Here is a 25,391-nt window from a genome sequence, read left to right as displayed (position 1 = left end):
GAGGAGGTGCTCTCAGGAGCCACTGTCAAGTTCTGTGGCCTCTCTCCCCAGAGTAATGTAGGAGACAATGCATAATAATCTTCTGTCTTTTGCTTTCAGGGGTCCAAAGCACCACAATCTCTCTCAGACACACTGTAATGAGGCTTTCGCTGATTCCCCCAAAGCACTTTCTTCTAGGGAATTCAAAGAGATGAGCAAAGCCTACAAGTTTAGGGCAGGATTTAAGGTCTCAGACCTGGGGTTGAGCACTGGCTTCTTCGCATATTGCTGAGGGAATTAAGGGCCATAACTTACCCCAATTATCTTATCTGTAAAATGGGGGTAATAAAAGCATCCAATTCACAGAGTTGTGAGGAATCCTTGATTTAACCTGGATAAAGAGCACCTGCAAACAGAAAGCACGTAATAGATTCTTAATTCTAGTACATTGCCTGATAAGAGGTATGTAACTTAGTATAGAATTGCTAATTAAAGAATGAGTGAATTTAGATAGGCATTCAAGAAATATACCTAGGTGGGAAAGAGCAACTGTCAGAATAATATATAGAGTATGACTCCCTCTGTATATGTATAAATATAAACATCCATCATCTCCTCCATCATCTGGGAGGAGACCTTTTAAGATAAGGAATGAGGTAGGTGGCAATTTGTAGAAATAATCCCGGAGAGTATTTGCTTTGGTTTGAATGTGTCCCCCCAAAGTTCACGTGTCAGAAATGTAATCCCCAACCTAACTGTATTAAGAGGTGGGGTCTTTGAGATATGATTGGTTCAGGGCTGGCCAGTGGCTCACTCAGGAGAGTGCGGTGGGGATAACACCAAGGCCACGGGTTTGGGTCCTCTTTAGGGATGGCTGGTTAGCTCACTTGGGAGAGCGTGGTGCTGACAACACCAAGCCAAGGGTTAAGATCTCCTTACTGGTCATCTTTAAAAAAAAAAAATGTGATTGATTCAACATGAGCTTTCGAGGGGAAAAGAAAAAATAAAACAGGTAAGGCCACGGGTTTGGGTCCTCTTTAGGGATGGCTGGTTAGCTCACTTGGGAGAGCGTGGTGCTGACAACACCAAGCCAAGGGTTAAGATCTCCTTACTGGTCATCTTTAAAAAAAAAAAATGTGATTGATTCAACATGAGCTTTCGAGGGGAAAAGAAAAAATAAAACAGGTGATTGGGTCATGAGGGCAGAGCCTTCATCAATAGATTAATCCATTCACAGATTAATGAATTAATGGGTCAATGGATTAATTAATAGATTATCATGGTAGTAGGTTAGTTATCAGGAGAGCGAGTTTGTTATAAAAGCCAGTTTTGCTCTCAATGCACCCCTTGCAACGTGATGCCCTGTGCCCCCTCAGGATTCTGTAGAGTCCCCACCAGCAAGAGGGCCCTCAACCAGTTGTGGCCTTCCCAACCTAGGACTTCCCAACCTCCAGAACTGTAATAAATAAATTTCTTTACAAATTACCCTGTCTTGGGTACTCAGTTATACCAACAGAAAATGAACTAAGACAGTACCTTTTTTTTTTCTTTTTGACAGCTGGCTGATAAGTGTATCTGACTCTTTGACTAAGACAGTATCTTTTATGTACAGTTGAATTAAGCAGGGTATTGCAGGGAGGCAAAACTGGTTTGTAAGTGCCAATAAGAAAACTGAAACCTAATCCATTATATTGGATTAGGAAAAGGAGACTCACTAATTTTTCTTAGACTATCACAAAGGTTAGTATAACCAACCTACAAAGGCAATGAAGATGAGGAGGAATGTAGAGAATGTGGTAGCATTTTACACGTAAAGCTCATAGTACTTGCTAGCTGTTTAGACATGGGTGTGAACAAAAAGGAGGCTTCAATAATGACGCTAAGATTTTTGGTCAGAAATGTTACAGGGAACAGGTATGGCTGTCTGCCGTCTTTCAAAAATAGATCACTTAAAAATCGATTGTTGGTGAAAATGGAAGTCAGCTTTTATTCAGGAATATAGTGACCTGAGGAGGGACCTTAGACTAACCCTTCTCTCCAGTAAACCTGAAGGAAAATGGCCAAACTAAAACCATCTCTAAGACTCAGATTTACTGAGGGTTTTTTAAAGAGGGGTTTGAGGGAATGGAATGTGGGAAATGAAAAGGAGGAGGGAGGTAGATGTGGGCTGTGGGGGTTCCATGCAAGGAGTCAGGTGCAAGGTCTTGCCAAGGTTCTGTCTGGTTTCTGCTCCTATCCTTGCTGTTATCTCAGGCTTCTGCTTCTTACTTGATGTCTTCCTTGGTTTCCCAGCATCTGGATAGTATGTGCAAGTCTGCAGCTGCAGGCTGACTGGAAAACAAGTTTACATTGATGTAAATGATGTCATCTTGCCCCACCACCAAGACTCAAAATGTCAAATAACCATGGGAAAAGAGGGAACTCAGAGAAAAAAACTGTGTCCTTTTAAAATCTTTTAGAGCCCATGTGGTTTTAGGTCCCACTATGGCTTCAGTCCTGATCACTCCAACAGAAAGAGAAAGGCATCTTCTGACAGCTGGAACTGGCCTGAAACTGTTAGCTAGGGCTTGATGCCCTCCTGTTAAACATAAACAATTTCACAGAAGGTCAACATCAAACAAGGCTACTCTGTCACTTTGTGGATCAAGACAAAAACAGAACCGCTTGATAATCACATCCGTGTTTACATGGACAAAAACATGAACATTGTCCAAAGCACAAAAATGACTAAACATCTCCTTATCCTAGCTAACATGAAGGATTGTTACTTCTTTACCAGTTACAGGTCTAGCCTGTCTTCATTCCTCCCACCTTCTAAAAAGATTAAGATACCCAGTCACAGAATTATGCCTGCTTCCTGACAGTATTAGTTCCAGACCAAAGCTGCTTTCTTGAACCTTTCCCCAAACCACGTAAGAGAAGCTCAAATCCTATAAGAAGCCCTTTCTTACAACCCTCTCTCTCTGTCTCTCTCTTTCTTTCTTTCTTCTTCTTGTTTTGTTTTGTTTTGTTTTGTTTTGTTTTGTTTTGTTTTGTCTTTCAGTTACTGGCATGGGGATTCGACCAGTGACCTTGGTGTAAGGCTGTGCTCTAATCAATTGAGCTAACCGGCCAGCCCTTACTCCCTCTTACAGAGACCCTCCGTCACTGGAATGAGTCGATCCATAAATTCATGTTTGTTCAGTTACAGATGTGTTCTTGGTGGTCTTCGGCTGAAGGGCACTGACACTGGCATTCGCAACTTAAACTGAATGATGTTGCCACTGCCCAAAATAGAAAAACTGGGGCATGGTGAATGATTGGGGTCGGTCAACTCTGCTAGCCCGTCTGCCAAGCCGAAAGAGGAGATGCTGTCACCCATTTCTTCATGCCCCAGGCAGAGGCTGGAAGGCTTGCCAGTACCTCTCTGATGCGCTCTGGGGCGTTTCCCGATCCTCCATGCTGTTCTAAGGCATCACCACCTTCATTTATATTAAAACATAGACGGGGGCTGGCCAATTAGCTCGCTTGGGATCGTGGTGTTGACACCAAGGTCAAGGGTTCTGATCCCCATACCGGCCAGCTGCCATTAAAAAAAAAAGAAGTAATTAATAGCCGATATTTAATGAGTGTGTACTGAGTGCCACACAGTGTTCTAAGGGCTCCAAATGTTTTAATCCAGATGCTTAAGGGCGAGCGGGCGGGTGCGGGCTCGTTAACCCTCCCCACGACCCTCCGCCGGAGGCTTCTCAGCCCAGTTTACAGATGAGGAAACTCATCTCCAGAGACGTTAATTCCAGAGGTTAAGAAAAAATTCCTGTTTTACTACTGCCGAAACAGATACAGAGAAATAACATAACTTGCGGAGTAAGGATTCAGACCTCGGCGATATTCTTCCTTTCTCAAGCCCTAGCGAGTAAGTCGAGAGGCAGCCATCTTGTTTATGGTCGGCTAGGACTGCAACTCCCGGCATCCCTCGCGGCAGCGTCCCTCCACACACAACAAATCCCGGCGTGCCCCTGGGCGGCGCGGGGTGGAGGGTTCTAGAAGGCGTGACGTGGGGTCGGAAGTGGGCTCAGAGGCGGGCGCTTCTCAGGAGTCACGGTGGCCGCAGCTGCAGGGCCTGGGGACGCGGGTGGCCGGGGACGCGGTCGCAGCCTCGTCGTCACGCCGACCATGGCCGCGCTCGGCCGGCCGTTCAGCGGCCTCCCCCTGAGCGGCAGCTCGGACATCCTACAGCCGCCTCCGGCCTTCGCCGGCCGGGCCTTCCCCTGCTAGCCCGTCTGCCAAGCCGAAAGAGGAGATGCTGTCACCCATTTCTTCATGCCCCAGGCAGAGGCTGGAAGGCTTGCCAGTACCTCTCTGATGCGCTCTGGGGCGTTTCCCGATCCTCCATGCTGTTCTAAGGCATCACCACCTTCATTTATATTAAAACATAGACGGGGGCTGGCCAATTAGCTCGCTTGGGATCGTGGTGTTGACACCAAGGTCAAGGGTTCTGATCCCCATACCGGCCAGCTGCCATTAAAAAAAAAAGAAGTAATTAATAGCCGATATTTAATGAGTGTGTACTGAGTGCCACACAGTGTTCTAAGGGCTCCAAATGTTTTAATCCAGATGCTTAAGGGCGAGCGGGCGGGTGCGGGCTCGTTAACCCTCCCCACGACCCTCCGCCGGAGGCTTCTCAGCCCAGTTTACAGATGAGGAAACTCAGCTCCAGATACGTTAACTGTGAGTCTCCTGAGGTCGCACAGCCCGGGAATCCGGCTCGAACCTTGGCCCGGCTGCGCCCGCAAGAAGCGAAACTTTTCCAGTTGGAACCTGGGCGACTCGAGTCCAGGTGTCCCCTGCCCTTCCAAACTGCGGCGCGGCCGCCGAGGTTAACAACTTTCAGCGCCTTTCGGACACTCAGTTTCCTCATCCGCAAATGGGGACAGAAAAGTGAGATCTTGGAAGTAAAGTGCTTGCTTAGCACAGTGCCTGAACCACGTTCTTGTTCCCTTCCCAGCGTTGGTCCTCCCAAATGTGTCTCCCAATACCGTGACAAAACGACAAGTTTAGATATCAATGTCTGGTTATGTTGGGACCACCCAACATTACCTGACTTCCCTTGTGACCTGTATCTATTCCACTCTGCAAGGAAAGGGACATGTGGTATGTTGGAGGTGAGCAAAATAAATGGAGCAAGAAAGGATGCTGAAAACACAGCTCAAATCAGTTTCTCAATTGACTGATTTTTGTTTGTTTCAACAGTTTTTCAGGTCGTTGTAAAAAGAAACACAAGCGAGAGGAGGAAGAGGATGATGAGTAAGTTTCAGGGGCCATTCTCTTTATGATCACTGTTAATGTAACCTATGTTATGTCCTGAACTACTTGTTTTAAGAGAGAAGGTAAAATAGTAGGTATGTCTCTGGAAGGAGGCACAAGAAACTAGTAACATTGGTTGCCCTTTAGGGAAAATAACCGTGGCTGGCAGGCAGGTCAGAGGGAAACTTTTAGCTTTGTAACTGATTGTAATGTTTGAATTTTGAGCCGTGTTAATATTAGATGTACAAAGTAAAAGAAGTCAAAGGATTCGTATTGAAAAGTCTTATTCACCACACTCCTAGTTCTCTTCCCCAGGGTCAACCCCTGTTACCTGTTTCTTGTGTCTCTTTTGAAAGATAATCTAAAAACTTGCAAGTTTATAATCATATACCTCTGGCTTTTTGCATTTGTAGGAAGATACTGTTCACGCTGTGCAACACGTTGATCTTTGCATTTTACTCCTGTAGCTTGTTACATATCAGCACATAGAATTCTACCTAATTTCTTTTCAACAGTTGAATGGAATTCTATCATAGAACTAGATACAGATAATTAACCAGTCTCCTATTGATGGATTTCCAAGTTATTTCTAATCTAATTACAAATTCTACTATGACCATTCTTTTGAAGTTCCAGTGTATATTTTCAAGTAGGTGAATGGATTCCTTAATGTTGAATTGCTGAGTCTCAAAATGTGTGCATTTTACATTTGGAAAAAGAGTTGTTGCCAGCTTATACTTCTGTTAACAATGGGAATGCCTTTTTCTCCATCGTCTTACCAGAACTATATTTTCAAACTTTTGAATTGCCTCTTAATTGATAGGTGAAAAATTACATCTCATAGACAGGAAGTCTAACAGAAAAAGAAGTGGAAGAATTCCTCAGAGAGGATATCCAAATGCGCAACCAAATAAAGAAGTGTTCAACCTCATCAGTCTTTAGGGATATGCATATTAAAGCCACAATGAGATACTACTCTACTGCTAGATACTGGAGAGTATTGGAGCTATCAAACACTATGGGTGGGAGTGTAAATTAGTACAAGCACTTTGGAAAACAGTTTGGCATTATCTAATAAATTTGAAGGCCCGAGTACCCTTTTAATTAACAATTCCCCTCCTATGTGCCCTACAGAAGTTCATACACTTGCACACCAGGAGAAACGTACAAGAAAGTTCATAGCATCCTTGTTTATGATAGCTCAAAACTGGAAACAACCCAAATGTCCCTCAGTAGTGAAATGGATAAAATAAATTATAAATTCATGCAATGGAGTTTTATACAGGAAAAACAAAAACAGACTTCACTTAGCAAGGTTATGTGTCTTATCAGCGTAATATAAGCAAAAGAAGCATCACAAGAATGTACAAAGGGACTTCAAAAAGCTCATGGAAAAATGGAATTAAAATATAAAAATAAAAATATAAACTTTACTTCTCAAAATAACCTCCATCAAGTTCAAAACACTTTTGAGAGCAGTGATTCCAGACATTTAATCCATCCCTAAAGAACCAAGAGTCCTGGGAATTTCACTGTCAGTGCAGTCTTTTATATCTTAACTAGAGAAAAATGGGTACCCTTTAAAGATTTTTTAAGATTAGGTAACAAAAAGAAGTCAGAAGGAGCCAAGTCAGGACTGTAAGGACCTAATGATTTCCCATAGAAACAAACTCTCGCAAAATTGCCCTTGTTTGATGAGAAGAACAAGCAGCACTGTCGTGGTGGAGAAAGATTGGCAAAACTTTCCTGAGTGTTTTTCTGCTAATGCTTTGGCTACCTTTCTGAAAACACTCTCATAATAAGCAGATGCTATCATTCTTTGGCCCTCCAGAACAACAAGCAGAATGCCTTAAGCATCCCAAAAAACTGTTGCCATGACCTTTGCTCTTGACTGGGCCACTTTTGCTCTAACTGGACTACTTCCACCTCTTAATAGCCATGGCTTTGATTGTGCTTTGTCTTTAGGATCTTACTGGTAAAGCCATATTTCATTTCCTATTACAATTCTCCAAAGAGATGCTTCAGGATTTTGATCCCACATGTTTAACATTTCCATTGAAAGCTCTGCTCTTATCTTTAACTGATCTGGTCCAACAGTTTTGGCACCCATCAAATGGAAAGTTTGCTCAACTGTAATTTTTCAGTCAGAATTGTGTAAGCTGAACCATTTGAGAAGTCTTTGGTGTTGGCTGTTATTTCTGCTGCTATTCGTCGATTCTTTTCAGTTAGGGCACAAACAGGATTAATTTTTCCTTACAAATTGATGTGGATGGTATGCCTCTGTAGGCTTCATTTCTAACATTGTCTCATCCCTTCTTAAAATGAGTTACCCATTTGTTAGCTGCTGATTTATTGGGAGTATTGTCCCCATAAACTTTTAAGTATCAGTGATTTCACCGTTCTTCCACCTAAGCTTCGCCATAAATTTGACGTTCGTGCTTGCTTCAATTTTAGCAGAATTTATATTGCTGTAATAGGGGCTCTTTTCAAACTGATGTCTTATTCTTCCTAGTGACTCAAACTGGATCCTGTTCACACATTAGTACAAGTTTATTTTGGTACAAGAATATTTTGAAATCCATGTAATAGTTTTTTCATAATACATATTTTCCATGAACTTTTTGAAGATCCCTTATTTACAGTATAATTCCCCAAATATAAAGTTCAAAAACAGGCAGAAGTAGACATTATTGTTTAGGAATGCATACCTATGTATGTGATAATGTATTTTTTACAAAAGAAAGTAATTACCGTAAAAGATTGAGAGTGAAGTGTTTACCTCTAGAAAGTAGGGAATAGATTACCATTTGGGGATGCTGGCAGTGTTCTGTATCTTAGATGAAATTTTCATGCATGTTTGTTGTGTAATTATTTAAGTTGTATGTTTGATGTACTTTGTGTAGAATTTTATAGATAAGAGTAAAGAAGGGCCGGCCCGGTGGCGCACTGCTAAAGTGCGCTGCTTGGGAGTGCGGTGGCGCTCCCGCTGAGGGTTCGGATCCCACATACAGACCGGTTCCCGCTCACTGGCTGAGCAAGGTGCGGGCGCGACACCGAGGGTTGCAATCCCTTGGCAGTCCCGGTCCGGTACGGGCGCGACACTGAGGGTTGCGATCCATTGCCGGACACAAAAAAAGACAAAAAGGAAAAAAAAAAAAAAGAGTAAAGAAATTAGATCACTATTTTAATTTGTATTTGTTCGTTATAAGAAATATTGAACATCTTTTCCTTTAAGCCATTTGTGTTTAATTTTGTGTGAACTGCTAATGTTTCTGCCAATTTTTTATTGGCTTATTGGTCTTTTTCTTATTGATTTTTAAGAAGTTTTTCTTAAGAAAATTAGCTGTTTATTGTGTTTATTGTGTGTGTTGCATACGTTTTATTTAAATTTGTTGTTTTTTAACTTTGGATATGCTTTTTTTTTTGGCCACCAGAAACTTTGGATTTTCTAAACTTGTTGATACATAGATTCATAAAACAGTAGATTTGGAAGTTGCTGTAGTTTAAAAACCACTGGATCAGGCAATAGTTATGTTCTTTATTGCCTTGGTATTGCTTTGGAAAACACAGGAACCTTTTCTGCTTTCCAAAACATCACATATGTTTAAACTATCCAAATACTACAGAAATATTAGCTAAACATTCTTAATAATTTCTTATGAGTTAAAACTAATTATAAAGCAAATATATTGTTTAATAGTTGTTTCTGATCAAAAATCTAGGTTTGAAGGGCTGGCCCATGGCTCACTTGGGAGAGTGTGGTGCTGATAACACCAAGGCCACAGGTTCGGAACCTATATAGGGATGGCCGGTTATCTCACTGGTTGGGCATGGTGCTGACAACACCAAGCCAAGGGGTTGAGATCCCCTTACCGGTCATCTTTAAAAAACAAAAAATCTAGGTTTGAGAGAGCATTATTACTTGTCAGATTTTATATCACCAGAAACTTTTTTTTTTCCCCCCTTTTTTTTGTCTTTTTTCGTGTCCAGCAACGGATCGCAACCCTCAGTGTCACGCCCGTACCGGACCGGACGGGCAACGGGATCGCAACCCTCGGTGTTGCTCCCGCACCTCGCTCAGCCAGTGAGCGGGAACCAGTCTGTATGTGGGATCCGAACCCTCGGTGGGAGCGCCACCGCGCTCCCAAGCGGCACACTGTAGCAGTGCGCCACCAGGCCGGCCCCTATATCACCAGAAACTTTAATGTTGAGTTTCACAGTAAATAGAATAGAAATTTTTCCTTGTAAGTACATGCTGCTTCCTTTGACCTTCAGTTTAGAGAAGCAGAAGCTGTAGTAGCCATTAATGATTTTTTTGGTTACAGAAATGTGTCCTGCTCTTGAGGCTCCACTTGCTTATGTCCAGGCAATAAAGTACTTTTGGTCTAAATACTTAGATAGGACAGGGCCGGTTGTCTATTTAATTAGTTTCAGACAGCTTTCAACTAAACACTGGGCATGTTGTAGTCCTTGCAAATACTAGTTCATGGTAAGCGTTTGAACAGTTGAACCTCCCTAAGAAGGCAAGGGGATTTAGTAAAAATGGCATAAAGGTAGGATTCAGGAGTTCTGGGGTCTGGTCCCGAACATCTAACTTACTGTTTTATTGTGACACTTTGGAGGGTCCAGGTTAGCTTTTCTAGGTCCTTGTTTCCAAATCCGTAAAAGAAAGATCTTGGATTTGATGGATTGTAAGGTTTCTATGAAGGACAAATTTGTCTAGGAAGTAAAGATAGTATGTTGCAAAGTGAAAGAAAAGTGGAAAGTTGGACCCCATTATTGGTCAGGGACTGATGGAGCCCAATGACAACCTCTGACATTTTGAAGGGGACCAAGAAATCAGTGCTATCACCTGCACCTGTAGTACTTGGAACAGAGTTGATGAGGCATACATTTTTACCCTAAGGGAATATAGGAGAGCTGCTGGGCCACCTGTCTGTATGTTTGATGGAGCAGCAGCAGTATGACAAAACTGTGAATTGCTCCTTTTTGTTATTTTTGGTTTCTTTAGTTCCCACTTGACCTTTCCAGAGCCAAATTGGTAGGAATGACTTTAAAGTTCCCATACTGAACACTTGATGAAAAGCAGTAGAAGGAAACATCTCAGGTAGGATGTGAGAATGACAGAAAAAAAAAAAATGCATGATTTCCATCTTGTAATCACACACTGTCAAGAAAGCTAGAGCTTTTTCATACAAAAATTTGGTTAGAGATAGGGATAATATACATTTCATTTATAGTAGTTGGAGTTTTTATTGAATTTTTTCTTTTATTTATTTTTTCCAGTTGTCCAGTAAGAAAGAAAAGATTAACAGAAGCAGAGCTTTGTGGTGGTCCTAATGACTGGATTCTTTGTGCACATCAGGATGTAGAGGGTCATGGACTAAATCCATGCCCTAGTGGCCTTTCTGTACCTGGCATGTTAGATGTTATTTGTGAAGAAATGGATCAGACAACTGGAGAACCCCAGTGTGAAGTTGCTCGAAGGCGGCTTCAGGAGATTGAGGACAGGTAAATGAGCAGTGTATATAGCTGGCTTGTTGCTGTTCCTGTGGAACATCTCTACTCTTTTAAGCTAGTTTAATTCATCACTTAGTGATACCTTAATCCTCAACCTCTCTGAGACTATAAAAATCAGAGAATTCAAAGTGTATACTTTAAATTAAAGTGAGTTCTTCTCATAGATCTGTACTAAGCATTTTCACTTACTATCTCTGAATATTAACTTTTGGTTTATGAGATAGTTTTCTGGGACAGAGTCTTCAAGTTTGATCACATCATATGTAACACTTTTTTCTTAAATGTTGAACAACCCTTTACTGTGTATGCTTTTTTCACCCCAGTATAGCCTTATTTTTTTACTTGTCTTTTGCCATAGCACTTGTTGCTTTTATCCTTTTTTATTTTTAAATCTTTGTCCAGTTACTAGAAGAATATGTAATAGCTTGATTAAATTTTTTTTTCTCTCTTCTTCTGCTGCCTTAACTTATTTAGGATAATTGACGAAGATGAAGAAGTTGAAGCTGACAGAAATGCCAACCATCTCCCCAGTCTTGTCCTTTCTGATACCATGAAAACAGGTTTGAAGAGGGAATTTGATGAAGTCTTTACAAAGAAAATGATTGAGTCCATGTAAGTTTTAGTAACTGATTTCCATTTAATTTTGATCTTGGAGGGAAAACCCAGTGTCTCTAGACACTGTCCATCCTATCCTAGCCAACTCTTTATTTCCTGATCACTGGGCAAGTAAAAGCATAGTAGATTTTGTATCAGACCATGTTGGAGACAGGCTTTTTCTTCATTCGTTGGGGATGAGCAAAATGTTGTGTAATCAGGAGTTTGAAATATGCAGGAGCGACTGCCTTGTCTTCTTACCTTTTGGTTCTTGTAAAGTTCTGAAATACTCTCCAGTCTAATTTTTGGAAATAGGAGGACTGGCAAGAGAGAAGCCCATTCTCTTAAACTCTTGTGGTAGGATATAGGAACCACATTTGAAGCCTTGTTACCTGGCTCTCTCAGTTATCCAGGAACACAACTATGTCTAGGCAACAGAAAAATAAGGTGTCCCAGCAGTCAAAATAGTTATCATGAAGGCCACAAATCAAAGCTCATATTCTTGGTTCATAACAGCCCCTCAGGGCCTTTAGCAGAGCTCTTTTGCTCTAATCTAAACAGTTTATTTAATAAACTCAGTCATCTGGTTTCCTAGATCATTAGAGTAGAAACACAGAAATAGTAAGTGAGAGCAGAACAGACTGCTAGTAGGAAGTAGTGACAACAGTGTGAGGACAAGAGAGGGAACTGGAAAGCAAACACAAGAACCTAAAAAGCAAAGTGACCTGAGGCCTATTAACATAAGAACTAATGGTTAGCCCTGTAATCCCATAGTCCCTGCTCCTAAATTATCTCAAATCCTCATTATTCGATATGTAAAATGGTAGTCTCGTTACAAAGTGCCATTTAGGTATTGCCTAGAAAAGACTATATAGTTTTGGTACTCAGTGAAGGTAAAGTTTTGGGTATCTGAAAAAGCCTCTTAATATACCAGTCCCAGTGGTGCCAGGTTGATGAAGCATTATTGCTTTGGACACAATGGAAGTGATTTGTGCCCTGAAGTTTAGTTGCTTCTTGCTATTAGATCACAGAAGTTTTGCATTAGCACCCTAACTTGAGTTTATAATTACCTACCCAGCCCTGAGGGTAGCTAAAAGTAAGTAGGTCACATTGCCTTCCAGCCTAAAACTTAGCACTTTCTGCTCTTGGTGGTCTTCCAGAAGCTAATCTATGGGGGCAGCTTCATCCTTTGTGTTTTATTTTTTTATTTATTTATTTTTTTCCTTTTTATCTTTTTTACTGACCGGTAACGGGATCGCAACCCTCGGTGTCGCGCCCGTACCGGGGACCGGCAATGGGATCGCAACCCTCGGTGTTGCGCCCGCACCTCGCTCAGCCAGTGAGCGGGAACCGGTCTCCACATGGGATCCGAACCCTCGGCGGGAGCGCCGCCGCACTCCCAAGCAGCGCACTCTCCAGTGCGCCACCGGGCCGGCCCGTTTGTGTTTTATTTTTACCTTACTTGCCTTTGGGTCCCAGAAACTGTCATTGCCACAGGAGTGGGAGGGGTTTGTGTGTGATATAATCGTTTTGGCTTAACTGCACAGCATTATACTTCATAGCTATACCAAGCAAAAGATATCTGATACTTGTAATGTGATTGTCCAGTGTGTCATTTTCATTTATAGTGATGATTTTTTTTTTTTTTAAAGATGACTGGTAAGGGGATCTTAACCCTTGGCTTGGTGTTGTCAGCACCACACTCTCCCAAGTGAGCCACGGGCCAGCCCTCATTTATAGTGATTTAGTGCAAGATAGCAACCCAGATCTGCTAATACCACAATTTTTAAAAAAATTAAAACATTAAATCAAAGGCTCTTTCACATTGGCTGTTTATATTACTTTTAGTCACGGCATCAGTACAACCAGTTGTTTTGGTGAAAAATGTGTATAGAACTGTGAGATTTTATGTATTTGAGTGGTCTTTCTAAAGATCAGTTTGGATTGTCCTAAATCCCATTTTGATGCCATCAGTTCTTTAAGGTATCAGGTAGCAAACATTAGCTTTTCAATATATAGCTTTTTTGGGCCGACCCCGGGGCGCACTCGGGAGAGTGCGGCGCTGGGAGCACAGCAGCGCTCCCACCGCGGGTTCGGATCCTATATAGGGATGGCTGGTGCACTCACTGGCTGAGCGCGGTGCGGCCGGTCACAAAAAGGACAAAAAAAAAATCAATATATAGCTTTTTTAAAAATGTCCTAAAATTTTTGATAAAATTCTGTATTTTATGTTTTAGGAGCCGTCCCTCCATGGAGCTTGTGCTCTGGAAACCTCTCCCTGAACTCCTTTCTGATAAGCCAAAGCCATCATCTAATGCTAAGAACTATGCAGGAGAGAGCCAAACTAAGCATGCAGTTGCTGGCACTACCTTCCCTCAGAGAACTGAACTGTTCTTGGAACCTCGGCAAACAGGGATGCCTCTTTACAATAGTGTGGAGACAGCTGCTAGCACAGAAGAAGAGATGGAACTCTAGAACCAGTTTCTATACTAAAGTTCTCAAGTTTTAGAAGCCTCCTGTGTTCAGTCATGAGCCTACTTGTGTAGCATAGGGACTTGAAAGTTTTATGAAACGGGTGTAATAATACCTCCACCTGTGATTTGGGGTGGGACTCTCATTTTGGGTAGCCATTTATTGAATTCAACTTTTTGCCAAGGAAGCTTGTCTCAAGAGAAAAGCAGTTTCCTACAGAGCTTTTTAAAGGAATGTTAGATTACAGTCTTTTCAAAGGCAAGTATAGAAGCTATATGTAGAAGAGTGATTAAGTCACCTGCCACAGTGTCTAAACCATTCAGACACTTGGAAAATATTCTCCTCACGTTGAAAAAAAGATGATTAAGAAAGAAGGATGCTCCTATAACTGAACCCTGACAGTTGAATCACAGCTTAGTCTGTAGATATCGGCTGCTTACAGTGGTTACTATATATGATTGGGGAGGAGGGAAGAAAGCAGTAGTTTAAATGTATTGCTAAGAAATTTAACAGAGGCCCTGAAACTTGTATACTGTTTGTCAATTCAATGTAGCTGTATTGATTAAATAGCCAATAGCATTGTGGCACTCCTTTTTGCCTCTGAAAATGCCATAAAAATACAAAGGAAAGGTTTTTCCTTCAAGGCTCTTTTGCCTTGTGCTACTGTTGCTCCTTGATTTCCCTTGCATTATTGATAGGCCCAGTTATTCAGTAATGTTTACAACTTAATTAACTTTGAGTGATAGTTAAAAAGGTAACTATCTGCAAATTGTGAGGGAAGCATCCGTTAGTTAATCCTAATAAGGAACGCTGTATTAGTTAAATCCAACATTGATAGCGTCTGTAGTTTAAAAAAAAAAAAAAAAAAAAGGTTGTACTTGTATTAGCAAGTTGTTTTTTAATGTTAACTTAGAAAACTGGTTTTTAAAAAAAATTAAATAGCTATTACAACTTTATGTACTGGGGGTGTGGGGGGGGGGGAGGCAGCCGGCAGGTATGGGGATTCAAACCCTTAATGAATAATTAACTGAGAGTATATGGGCAAGTGACACTGAATTTACTGAAACAGCCAGTTTGTCTGGTGCTTAATCTATTGTTAAGTAATCCTAAAAATTAGTGGAGAATAGCTTCCTGCCAGCAGGAAATCTTCATCTTCTTGAATACCTAACTAAACCAGGCTCAAGGTGTCCTTTGGGGATAACCAGGATTGAAGTTTTACATTTCTCAGGAAGAGCTCTTCTGTGCGGCAAGGACTTATAGTGCAAAATAAAATGACAATTCCTTTATTGCTACAGAATATTCACTATAAGTTATTAAATGAGTATAATACTGTGATGTTGGCCTTTCCATCACACAACAGGAGACCATCCCAGTTCTTTTTGTTTTGTTTTCTGGATTTCTTCCCCCTTTGTAGGAATCAGATACCTTTTGTAGAAAAAAATGGTTTATGCCAAGTATAGGTGAATTTTTAGAAACCAGCTTCCAGGCATTTTTTTGAAGCCCACACTGAAATCCCTCCCCTTGTTGCAGTTGGTGTAGAAGTCACAAGTCTGTTAATTGGACTGTTTCTTCTCCAGCCTGTTGTTCCTACTTTCTCTATTTCTGTCTGGATAGTCAGGAAAAGATGTAATGTTTAATATTTAAACAACATATTTAATGTCTACACAGTAAGATTTTTCGAACTTCAAACCAGTATTGAAACCAGTTGGAAACCAGCTAATAGTTTCTTAATCTCAGACTTAGAGATGAATGTAAACTGTATTCTGTTGAAATGTGCAAGTGTTTGATTCATGCCATTTGAAAAATTCCTGCCTTGAGGTCACTGTTTAATGGGACCAACTTGTAAAGTTTGTAGCCTTAAAGAAATCTTTGTACTTAAAAAAATTTATTCTAATACAAGTCAAAAACATGAAGTGACTTCCCAGAGTTTTGAGTTAGTCCCAGTGTTAGGGTGGAAAGGGAGATGATATATTTCCAAAACACACCAAGATTGTCTTGTGTAGGAATTGTTGGGCAGGCCTCTAATCAAAGGCCTACAAGATGAAAAGGAGGAGAAAAGAGCCCTGAAAAACAAGGCTATGATACTATTGGTAAATATAGGAGACAAATCCAAACAGAACTTGTTTGAGGAGTCAAGTTATCTGACATAAATATTTCTGCAGGAAAATGAATGTTTCATGTTCCATTTTGGACTTTATCTTGCATATGTTTGTACAAAAATTGTCTTCATCCTTGTGGTGCTTATTCATCTGAGCCGTGTCCACAGCCCCAATGCCTCTGCTTTTTGTTTTTCTTTTGTAGCATAAAGCTTTTGCTTTTGCCTTAAGGTTTCCCTAGGGAATTAACAGGTCTTTTCATTTTGTATAGCTTTTGTAGCATGGATCAAACATTGGCTTATTATGCTAATGTGTAAAGAGAAAAAGTTATCTAAAGCAGGTGAGCTTTAATGAACAAATGTATATTTTCTCTGAGTTTGAATAGGGTGTGTATGGTTTTTGGGTTTTTTTGTAATTACGAAGAAAGTAAGTCCAGTTCTCACAAATTTTAATCAGTTTATAAGAAAACTACTCATTCTTGAAAAGATAAAAATGTAAAATTTAGAAGAATAACTAGGGTAGGGGCTAGAACCATGAGAAGTATGTTTACCACCAGGTTCATTTGTTGTTTTAGGTCTGGAACTTAGCTTTGTTTTTTAGTAGTGACAAGAATGGTTCGGTACTAGGAAGGTTCTGAAATATGCTGTCAGTTTTACTTGGAAATGAGAATCTGGTGTTTCTGTATTTTACCATTTTCAATAAAACTTCTTAAGTGTTTTGGACTTAAAATATTTGATTCCTGCCCTTAAGTAAATGAAATAATATCTCTGCTTTCCTCTAAATTGTAGTTGAAGCAGCATTTGTATCAGTGAGAGACTTACTTAAATTTATCCTGAAGGGATGATTTTGTTGGGTTAAAGGTAAGTTTCATAACTGAATTAGCTACTTCCAAAATAGGCAGAATGTGTTCTGCTATTTAAAAATGCATAGAGGGCTGGCCCGGTGGCGCACTGGAGAGTGCGCCGCTTGGGAGTGCGGCAGCGCTCCCGCTGAGGGTTCGGATCCCATGTAGAGACCGGTTCCCGCTCACTGGCTGAGCGAGGTGCGGGCGCAACACCGAGGGTTGCGATCCCGTTACCGGTCAGTAAAAAAGACAAAAAGGAAAAAAAAAAAACGCATAGAGGCTGGCCTGTGGCTCACTTGGGAGAGTGCGGTGCTAATAACACCAAGGCCATGGGTTCAGATTGCTATATAGGGATGGCTGGTGCGCTCACTGGCTGAGCGCGGTGCGGCCGGTCTCAAAAAGGACAAAAAAAAAAAATGTTCAAATGTGTAGTTGGAAATGGTACATAGAGTTTGCAGAGAGGGGTTTGGGACTTTTAAAAAATGAGGAATAGAAAATTTTGTCTTCAGTTACATGGCTTCTTAAGAGTTGACAGATCACTGGGTGGCAGTATTGCCTTCATATTTACAACCATTCTTTGATAAATGTGGATCCGTGATTTGTTGGGCAGGGGGAGTTGAGTTTGGGTTGCAGTTACAGAACAAAGGATATTCTTTTGTTAACCAAAATTTGGGAATCACAGCTAAAAGTTACCTAATTTCTTCATTTTACAGGTTTGGAAGCTAAAGCCCAAGTAGATAGGGACAATTATCTAATTATAGTTGGAACTCACCAAGTCCAGTGTTCTTTCCACTTGCCCAGTTGGTTTTATAGTCTTTTTTGTAGCAGTACCTAAGTGTTGTCATTTAGATTTTATTAAATAATCTACAATAAAGGATGGTGCAGGCAGTTTAACATTAAACTCCTTGAGGGAGTGTAGTTTAGTGTCTATTAGTTTAGTTCACATCTTCCAGCTGTTAATTCCCTAGTTCACCAGACTACCTGTGGCATTTTATAGATGAAGTAGATGTAGTCAGCATAGTGTTTGAACTACAGCACCAGCAAGACAATGATGTCTCTCAACTGTTTGGTGGGTAAACAAGCCAGTCTTCTTGTCCCTTAATGAACTTAAAAAGTCACAAGGGTACAGATTCACTTCTTAGGAGACTAGAATTTAACTGATTCCTTAAAATATGCCTGAAGTGGGCAGTATTACCTTCTGCCTACTGTTCTTACTTTGTCTCTGCCTCAGTAGTATATCTAATAGAAAAGCAAGGAGGCAGATGTAGATTGGTGTTACAAGGCCCAGGGAAATGGTGTGCATTTTGTTACCTGCACCATTAATTTCAATTATGAGACAACTCTGCATTTAATGGAAATCTTTCTTTGGTTTTGTGGGAAGACATTGATTTTTAGTTCTAACCATTCAATTTGAAAACGTTTCAATATGAAAATGTCCTTCAATACCAGGTGTTTTCTCAAGGATGAGCAGTGTTCAGTAATTTTCATCCATCTGTGCAGGAAATGAAAACCTTGATAACCTACAGGTTATGTTTGTCCTGTTAGTACAGCTGCCTCTTTCTTTTTTTTAAAAGATGACCAGTGAGGGGATCTTAACCCTTGGCTTGGTGTTGTTAGCACCACACTCATCCCAAGTGAGCTAATGGGCCATCCCTACATAGGGATCCAAACCCATGGCCTTGGTGTTATCAGCACCACACTCTCCCAGGTGAGCCACAGGCCAGCCCTTACAGCTGCCTCTTTCATGTGATGTCACTGAATGTAAATGACTTGAGCCTCAACCTCCAGATGCTTTTGCTTTATGGAGGTTAAAACACATCTGTAATTACATATACCTTTACAATCCCTAAGTAGATTCTGGGCACTTAAGTTTTCAGAATTATAATCAAGTAAAATGAAGTTTTTAATCGTGGGGACAGCTGGAAGCTGTCTTTAAGTTTTCGATACAGAAACTTAGAGCCTAAGCAAGCTTGCATTGCTGAGCCACTAAAATTGGGTGCTGGCTTCAGCATCCAGATCTTAGGCTGACTTGCCTTCAGGTGTGCTTGTGGACACACCTCCAGTCACACTAAACGCTCCTTCGTACTTGGCTGAAATTATAGTCTATTTGCCTTGCTATTTGGGATTCTCTGAATCCTGCCTTTTTGTGTACTCATTCATTTTGACCTCTCCACAGGTAGTCTGAATAGGGAACATATTTAAATGCTAAATTGGCAAAGAATGATTCCGTCTGTTGGTATAGGTAAAATAATTTCTGGAAATGAGGGAAGTCCTTTGATGTCTTGTAAGAAGATTCCCAAGGAAAAGATGTACCATGAAGGATGAGGTCAACAAGTCTCTACTTTTGGGGTTGTATTACTGTCTCCAGGACTTTTTCTTGTCTTTTTTTTTTTGTGACCGGTAAGGGGATCGCAACCCTTGGCTTGGTGTCGTCCACACCGCGCTCAGCCAGTGAGCACACCAGCCATCTCTATATAGGATCCGAACCCGCGGCGGGAGCGCCACTGCGCTTCCAAGTGCACCACGGGGTCAGCCCTCCAGGACTTTTTCTTAAACAGGTTTAGATTCTTTTGTGCAACAAATTTTCAAATAAATATAATTCTCTAAGAGATTAAACCTCTTCCAAAGTGGATAGGAGATAATAGCTAACTTTCAAGTGTTTAGGATGGTGCCCGGCATATATACTATGCTTATAATGCATCATCTCTTTGAATTCTCTCAACAACCTTTAGAGATACTATTATTCCCCTTTACAGATGAGAAAATAAGTGATGACACATCCCCACGTTACTCAGCTCACCAGGGGCAGAGTTGAAATCAGGGAGTTTGAGTCTAGAAAATACTCTTAATCCCTGTGATAATGGCAAGAGAATTCTGGTATTTGATGGCATGTCCTCTAATGTTTATAAGATGGTATAGTATATAGGGCTGACCCCATGGTGCACTCGGGAGAGTGCAGCGCTGGGAGCGCAGCGGCGCTCCGGCTGCAGGTTCAGATCCTATATGGGGATGGCCGGTGCGCTCTCTGACTGAGCGTGGTGCGGGTGACACCAAGCAAAGGGTTGCGATCCCCTTACTGGTCACAAAAAAGAAAAAAAAAAAAAAAAAAAGATGGTATAGTATATAACAGTGGTTAGGGTTCTGCCACTTACTAGTTGAGACAGTGGTCAATTAAGCTAAGAAACTGTCTTAGATAGTAATCACTCAAATTGTAGGTTATATCACTTAACAGCAGTCAAGAATTGAAGCAGACAGTAAGGTAGAAAAGACATCAGTCACTTTAAAAAGTGGCATGCTCGGGCCGGCCCCGTGGCGCACTGGATAGTGCGCCGCTTGGGAAGTGCGGCGGCGCTCCCGTCCGAGGGTTCAGATCCCACATACAGACCGGTTCCGCTCGCTGGCTGAGCGAGGCGCGGGAGCAACACCGAGGCTTGCAATCCCATTGCCGGTCCCCAGTCCGGTATGGGGGCAACACTGAAGGTTGCGATCCGTTGCCGGTCACGGAAAAAAGACAAAAGGCAAAAAAAAAAAAAAAATGTGGCATGCTCACTTTAGTTGGATTAAATTACTACCGCAGCAAACAGTTAAAATGGTCTAGAGAGAAAATAAGACTTACAACCCTAGAAGAAATCGAAGAACAAGGACACTGCATTGCACTTTTTAATTGCAAGGGTAGTTTTAAATAAATGGAGAATGCACCTTCCAGAAGCTATACTAGCAGGAAAAGATCCCATCGAGCATTTACATAGTAAATTTTTATAATTTTACAAAAGATTCTTGATCTTTACTTGAACTGTACGTGGGGGAAAGGAGCCCCCTCAGGTGGGTGTTCTCTCTGCTTGCAGATGCAAACTAAAGGACCTCATATCGGAGGCAAGCCTGGGATGCAAAGAAGGAATAGAAATGTGATAAAGGACCATTCATAAATTCCATGTCTACTTTACAGCACTTTTCCAATGACCCTTACATAAGTATTTTAGGGCAAACTACCACCCTTAAGATAAAAGTACAACCTCAAAGCTGTAGTTCTGAATTAGAGTAATATACCTCAATACCTTAGACTGCTGGATGTCAAAAGAGTATTCAGGGTCATCTGTAAGGTTTGAACAGACAAATACTTCAGAAGAATTTGCTAGGACTGTACACTCTCTACTTTGGCTGTTTGAAGGAAGAATAGACAGGCTTCTCTGCTATCCTCCAGGACATGAAATAGTCAAGGAAAAGGGCAACAGTATTAGATCACTCCTTAGACACTAATCAGCTGGGGAAAGAGTTCATTGGCGAAAGTGTCCTCCCAAGAATGGTTTACACCAAGTGGAGAGGACATGTCGCTGAAGGGAGAAGGGGAGCCCTCATATCCACAGTCACTATAAGCATCCAGCAGGCAGGAAGATGGCTTCAGGCAGTGGCTGGAAAGCAGATCTGAGACACCCAGCTCTGGAATGAAGTCATCTATAGGTTCTTCCTTTACTGAGACAATGAATTCAGGGTGATCATTCTCTGAGGGGCTGACAGGTGCTTCCTCGATTTTCACTACCACATCAGCTTGGCTGTCTGTCTCAGAGGGTATCTCTAAGACTAGGGGCTTGGTATATATGTGATCAAAATGAATTAGTTCATTAATGGCTTCCAGCTTGGTTGATGACGTCCCCATTGACAGAGAAAGGGAGTCTGGTATGGAACTGGGTCCTCCCGGGTAGACCTCTGGGAGCTCCTCCAGGCCGGTAGATTCTGGGGAAGGACATCTGAAGAACATGACTGGGTCCAAGTTGTCCAGAATGCCCAACTGGATATCAGACTGCAAGAAGCAAAAATTAGATTAAGTATAACTATGAGAATGTACTTGAGAATCTATTTAGAACATTTAGTACTTGGTTCCATAATGTAAATTAATCATTATAAGATGACCTCAGGGCCCACCAGACCCATTTATCTACACCTCATTCCACATCCTAAATCACCTGGAACTAGGAAGGCAGTCGATGTTCACCTCTAATCTCATCAAAACTAACTTCTCCTGCCCTCATCTATCTGGTGAGGGATAATCAGGCATCAAATAGATGGAATTAACTAGTTTTACAGCTCTTTAGTAAGTCAGAATGATCCCCACCTTAGAGTCTGAAGAGTCAACGCTGTCAGAATCCACGGGGAGATGTTCTGGAGGGGTGACAACTGGGCCTGCACCTGCTGCAGAGGTGCACGTAGTCTGAGTGCTGCGGACTCAGCAGACCCGGCCACTGGCCTCACTCCATCCCCCTGGGAGGAAAGACCAAAGTGAGTAAACAGCCTCAAGTCCCCAAGGAAATGATCACCAGGCAGCTGTGATTCACAACTTTCAAAAATGCTAGAAAACTGTCCTTTAGAGCTGAAATCTTTCCCTTATCATTGTTATTTCCGTTTTCTTATGTCCTCCTCAGGAGATGAAACAGGGGAGGTAAGACTAACTTTTCCTTGTGATTTTCTGTGCAATGAAACATTTTTCCTCCCCAAAGATTCAGGCAGGACTGATAAATATTATCCTAATTGAATTCTCAATAATAATAACGTTCTTTAATAATAAAGTTCTGTAGTAATTTAAGCCTAGAATTTTTTTTGAATAGTTCCTTTGGGGTTTTTTTTTTTTTTTTTTGAGGGCTGGCCAGTACAGGAATCCAAATCACTGATCTCAGTGTTACCAGCACCACATTCTAACCAACTGAGCTAACTGGCCAGTCCTTAAATAATATTTTTAAGTTCTTCCTGAACATTACCTTTACAGAGTACAATTGCCCTATTGTCAATCTTAGACCACTTAAGTGTTGTCATCGAATTTGCTATAATCCATAGACTTAACCCCATACATCACCCTTCTCTTATCAGAGAGGTGTCACTTATCACAATGAATCATTTCCCTACTAATAATTATTCATCAAAACTACTATAATTTTAGTAGCATTCAAAATCTGATTGGACTGGCTCTCTTACTCTGGTTCTCCTTAATGTTTGCATGCTACATCTTGTTGGCTATTGGCATTTGTTAGTACTTGTTCTTAGAGAGCCATGTAAGATTTTAATTATTAGGCTTAGTACTGTTCACCACACACTTAAAAAATGAATAAGTGTCATTAAAGAAAGAACACCCTGCCTGTATGGAAATGTTTTAAACCTGAAGGAAAATTTCTAGAACACTTTTGATAAGAGATCCAGACTATAAACATAAACACTGGATCATGTCACCTAGAACGAGTTCTCAAATACAGCACCAAATAAAGGAGATTATTTACCTTGGCCTCTGCCTCCTCTTCAGTGATCAAGACATCCATCCCCAAGCGCTGTCTTAACTCCTGGTTCTCGACTACAAGGCCATGAGTTTTCTCTCGTAAAAGCTGATTTTCTAGCAAAAGTTTTTGATTCTGGAAGAAAATTCATAAGAGGCTATTACCAGATCTAATCCTTTCACTTAATCTACCTGATAACGTTTCCCTACAATTAGTTTCCTTTTCTTTTTGAACTTTTGGAAAACTCTATGCAGTTATTCATAGTAGGTATTAGGCGGCTAGGCTGTAATTATGAAAAATAAGCTATTTAAGAAGTATTATGGCTGGCCAGTTAGCTCAGTTGGTTAGAGTATATATAGCTTTGTAACACCGAGCTCTCAGGTTCAGGTCCCAGTACTGACCAGCCACCAAAAAAAAAGTCCTATAAGTGTTATTCGTGGGGTCAAAAATAACACAACATCTCCACCTACTAATATAGACTTCAGCAAAGGGTAACTTGTGGCTTTAATTTAGATATGATATTTTTAAAAAATCCTATCTTGAACTGGCAAGTAATAATAAAAGTGGTAGTTGTGGACTATAAAACTGAAGTAAGTGAAACAAAAACACTCCTGCTGAATGACTCATGTTTCTTACAAAACTAGCTAATGATTCAAACTTGAAAAAGAACAATATAAATCTCTATGTATTCAAGATGTGTAACTGGCAATAACTTTAGATTAGATAATAGATGAATCCTAGAAGAAGGGAACCATTAGTGAATTTTTGGCCAACCTAGGAAGAATCTAAAGTTTAAGCAATGATTTCCTATCTGTCCTTGCTAATTTCTTAGCACTAACTCACTAAACATTGTTGAATTCATCAACTTTGAGACAGATATAACACCAAATGCCAGGGATTCAATCACTTCTGCTGTCAACAAACTTCACTACTTCACCAACTACCTATCTAACCTATCCTAGATTTAGGTGTTCATTACATATTCAATTGTACTCTAAAAGGGAATGAAACAACTTGGGATGGCAGCAAATATCAGAGCATTTACCAGGGAAGGATATACAATGGATAAAAGTGTTTGGCCTTAGTAGTTTTACCTCTTCTTCCAAATCTACCACTTGTTGTTCCAGCTCACTCATTCGAGCTTTCTTTCGATCTCTGGCAGTCTGAGCTGCTACTCTGTTTTTCAGTTTCCTGAGAAGAGAAGGAACATACCACACTGAGTCATCTCAAAACTTATTTATATCTTTATTTGAAAACTAGGCCAGCTGGTGCTTTCATTTTAATTTACAGTATAAGGCAGACTATTGGTAAAATACACTTCAGGCTCCTCCCCTCAATAAAGCAAACAAAAAATACAGCCTCTGTCAATCTAGCTTGAAGACCTGCTTTATTCTCTCCCATATTGCCATCCACCTCAGTGTCTTCCCAGCCACAGCAGGGGGGCTGGACACAGCACTATTCATCTTGCATCATAAGAAACTTTCGTCCTCCCCCTTCTACTCCCTTGCCGCTTCCTGACTCCAATTCCTCCAAGTCCTCCAACGTGGACTGATTAAATCTAGTGCAATCGGCGCTGTGACATAAACCCTTTCTCCTCAAACCCAACTCAGCTAAGGGAGGCTGATCCATTTCGCCCGAATGTTGATATCCTAGCGGTGCCCTGATGACTGGGCCCGAGGAGACACTTTACACACCACAAAAGGCACAACGATCATAAAAGAATGAACATTTACGAAAGACTAAGTGCTAGGCATATTATTCGCATGTCTATCTCCCCAACCACCTCATGAAGCAGGTACCATTTTAAGGACGCAGAGACTGAGCTTGACTAGTGAGTCTTACAGAGCTCCCAGCCCTTTCAACAGCTGTCATTTCAGATCCGCGCCCCTCCAAAAAAATAGGTAAACCAAGAAGGCTAATCGACTGCATGTTACAGCCCGAGTTCAGAGAGGCTGAGCGACCGGTCTGTGGTCACACAGTAAGAGCGCCTGGAACCCAGCTGCTCTCATCCCCAGCTCTGGTCATGGCCTGGGCAGCCCTGGACTCCACCCAGCGCGGCGTTTCCGGTCAGTCCAGTCTTCCTGCACCGCCCCGCCCCGCGCCACGCTGGCACCGGACCGGCCAGGCCGAGTGTCCGAGCGCTGCGGTCAGCCCCCGGCTCCGGTCCCCACCCCCAACCCACTCCGGTCTCAGACCCTGGCCCCTCGCCCACCTCCTCAGCGCCTTCTCCTCGGGGCTCAGATGCGTGAGGCGCTGTCTTTTGCGTGCCTGGGGATGCTACTGATTTTTGAGTGTTGATTTTGTATCCTGCTACTGTGCTGAACTCATTTATCACCTCCAAGA

General features: G+C 41.5%; 2 protein-coding genes across 2 annotated transcripts in view; one reads left to right on the top strand and one right to left on the bottom strand.

The window, feature by feature from the left end:
* Positions 1 to 4,134: 4,134 nt before the first annotated feature.
* Positions 4,135 to 13,887, top strand: CCDC117 (coiled-coil domain containing 117). The gene is made up of 5 exons (XM_008569829.1): positions 4,135 to 4,235; positions 5,212 to 5,265; positions 10,552 to 10,776; positions 11,260 to 11,397; positions 13,617 to 13,887. Exons 1-5 carry the CDS (start codon positions 4,135 to 4,137, stop codon positions 13,852 to 13,854), a joined length of 756 nt encoding a protein of 251 aa, XP_008568051.1. The 3' UTR covers positions 13,855 to 13,887.
* A 6,548-nt stretch (positions 13,888 to 20,435) lies between these two features.
* The window catches only part of XBP1 (X-box binding protein 1), a 5,496-nt gene continuing 540 nt past the window's right edge, over positions 20,436 to 25,391 (bottom strand). The window contains 6 exon segments of the mRNA XM_008569828.1: positions 20,436 to 21,589; positions 21,902 to 22,009; positions 22,012 to 22,047; positions 23,055 to 23,183; positions 24,143 to 24,239; positions 25,261 to 25,325. Coding sequence (XP_008568050.1) covers positions 21,038 to 21,589; positions 21,902 to 22,009; positions 22,012 to 22,047; positions 23,055 to 23,183; positions 24,143 to 24,239; positions 25,261 to 25,325 — 987 coding nt within the window. The 3' untranslated portion in view covers positions 20,436 to 21,037.

The sequence above is a fragment of the Galeopterus variegatus genome, unplaced genomic scaffold, assembly GCF_000696425.1.
Source record: "Galeopterus variegatus unplaced genomic scaffold, G_variegatus-3.0.2 Scaffold535, whole genome shotgun sequence".
Classification (NCBI taxonomy): Eukaryota; Metazoa; Chordata; class Mammalia; order Dermoptera; family Cynocephalidae; genus Galeopterus; species Galeopterus variegatus.
This window is presented reverse-complemented; position numbering and strand designations above follow the sequence as displayed.